Here is a 1,914-nt window from a genome sequence, read left to right as displayed (position 1 = left end):
GTTTGTAAAATGATTTTTATTAATATGTAACAAATATATCTTTCGCAAGAATTACCGCGATTATACTCTCATTGGCTCGTTGTTGTGTTTAATATTGAAATATAATTATTTGAAATATAATTTACTGAAAATATCACGCGTCTTTCTTTTAAATTATTGATTGTCTACATTTTCTTTATCTTCTTCGATCTCCTTTTCTTCTGTTACAGCATCTAATGTCACAATCGTCTTTTCAAATCGTCTTTTCGTTCCCCAATCTTTAGAGTTCGTTAGTATCGCACCTATTAATTTTTCCAATATTTTTTCTGAAAAAGGTTCTTGTATATCACGGCGTTTTGCAAAGAACGCCTCTAAAATTATAAAAACTATAAGTATTAATATTCACAAAATGTATGTTACATTAATATATTTGATATATAACTAACCGACTATGCAGTCATAAAATAATGACGGCTTCATTGTAAATTTATTCTTGACATTTTTCACACATGTAAATTTTGTTGCAAGATCTTTGTGTATAAATTTGCGAATCACGAAAAGTAAATTTTTAGATAATGCGGTTCTCGTATTTATAATAAATCCTATTGTTGAAACCTGAAACAATTTTTTTTAAATACGAGTTACATAAAAACTTTATTAACTTATAGAAATGTTATATAATTATGTTTCGTTTAATTGACAATTTAAATGACATACAAAATCAATGCGAATGTTTTCGTTGCATAATAATTTATTTAGATTGTCATAATCTTCCTTTGTTTTAAGAGGCCAGTGAATATTATTTGCTTTAATCCAATGTGTAGAGACAGTCTCATTTGGATCCATTTTATTCATTAAAAAGTAGTCGAATTGTTCTTTCAGCAACCGTAAATCATTTTTTAGGATTTCTTGATCATGCTTCATTCCTTGTACACATGATAATATGCTCTTTAAGTCTAGAAATTAAAAATAAGTAAAATTAGAAGCATAAAATTTTTACAAAACTATTTAAACGTTTACTGTTAAAATAATACAAATCAAGAGAATAATTTTTAACATTTTATATGAACATTTGAAGACGTTGCAGTACTACAAAGAGGTTTTAATGTTGATTGTGTTCGTTGTTGTGACGCAATTGCGAGTTCTCCTAAAATTAAATATTTTAATATATTTTTTACTCAAATATTATAAAAATAAATTGAGAAGAACACACACAAACATGCATGCACGCGCTTATGTGTGTATCATTAATATATTGCATTAATTAAACCTTGAGAACTTATATCAGTAATCTGTTGGTTGAAAGAACTTCGTGATCTTCTATTTTTTTGGTTTACAGATTCATCTGATGAAGATTCTTGTGCCTCATTATCGAATGATGATTCTAGAAACAGAAGATAATGTTACATTATGTGTTTACTGAATGTGTTAATTGAACAATATCTTGAAATATATTTTATTGTATACTATGTACAAGCATAACTTTTAATCGCACAATTTTACAAAGCATGCACATAGAAAAATATACTTTAATAATAAATATTTGTTTTAAGTATTTAAAAAATTTATATATCCGCCAATCTATCATTAGTCCATTACAAGTATCAAATTTATTCAAAATGTGTATATTCTGAATCCTAATAAATCTAATACTCTCCACAATCAAGATTATTAAATTAAAAATTCAATTTGCTTATTATTTAAAGTCGCTTATTCGATAAATTTTATAATATTCTATAAAGAAAAATAAATTTGTGTTTTGAGTAGATAATAATAACTAATTTTTCTCAAATTTGTAATAAGTATATTTAACATTATTATCAAGAAAATATTATCAGTTAAAGATAATCGTTACTTTAAAAAAAAATGAATTAACCCGAGTAGAAATTGAACCTCATTTCTAGCTAACGGTTAGCTAGAAAAGTTGTGTCTTAG

The 1,914-nt window shown here is 25.4% G+C and overlaps 1 protein-coding gene across 4 annotated transcripts; it reads right to left on the bottom strand.

Moving 5' to 3' along the window:
* Positions 1 to 141: 141 nt before the first annotated feature.
* LOC108766375 (uncharacterized) lies at positions 142 to 1,883 on the bottom strand. 4 transcript variants are annotated; one of them, XM_018515747.1, is made up of 6 exons: positions 1,873 to 1,883; positions 1,250 to 1,363; positions 1,037 to 1,126; positions 697 to 935; positions 426 to 594; positions 142 to 350 (listed from the first exon to the last, which is right to left on the bottom strand). In XM_018515747.1, the coding sequence occupies exons 4-6, from the start codon at positions 901 to 903 to the stop codon at positions 154 to 156; spliced, it is 573 nt and encodes a 190-aa protein (XP_018371249.1). In that variant the 5' UTR covers positions 904 to 935; positions 1,037 to 1,126; positions 1,250 to 1,363; positions 1,873 to 1,883; the 3' UTR covers positions 142 to 153. The 4 variants fall into 4 exon arrangements, with proteins under 4 accessions (XP_018371249.1, XP_018371178.1, XP_018371399.1 ...); XM_018515676.1 differs by lacking the exon at positions 1,873 to 1,883 and having other exon boundaries at positions 1,250 to 1,384; XM_018515897.1 differs by lacking the exons at positions 1,250 to 1,363; positions 1,873 to 1,883 and having other exon boundaries at positions 1,050 to 1,079.
* Positions 1,884 to 1,914: the final 31 nt, after the last annotated feature.

This window comes from Trachymyrmex cornetzi, unplaced genomic scaffold (genome assembly GCF_001594075.2).
Source record: "Trachymyrmex cornetzi isolate Tcor2-1 unplaced genomic scaffold, Tcor1.1 C3933076, whole genome shotgun sequence".
NCBI classification, from domain to species: domain Eukaryota; kingdom Metazoa; phylum Arthropoda; class Insecta; order Hymenoptera; family Formicidae; genus Trachymyrmex; species Trachymyrmex cornetzi.
The sequence above is the reverse complement of the archived record's forward strand: the minus strand, read 5'-3'. Positions and strand labels throughout refer to the sequence as shown.

Coding starts and splice junctions, on each gene's coding strand:
- LOC108766375 (XM_018515747.1), bottom strand. CDS start 903: ATGAAGCATGATCAAGAAATCCTAAAAAATGATTTACGGTTGCTGAAA. Junction 595..696: donor AAAACATTCGCATTGATTTT/GTATGTCATTTA, acceptor AAATTGTTTCAG/GTTTCAACAATAGGATTTAT. Junction 351..425: donor ATTTTATGACTGCATAGTCG/GTTAGTTATATA, acceptor TTATAATTTTAG/AGGCGTTCTTTGCAAAACGC.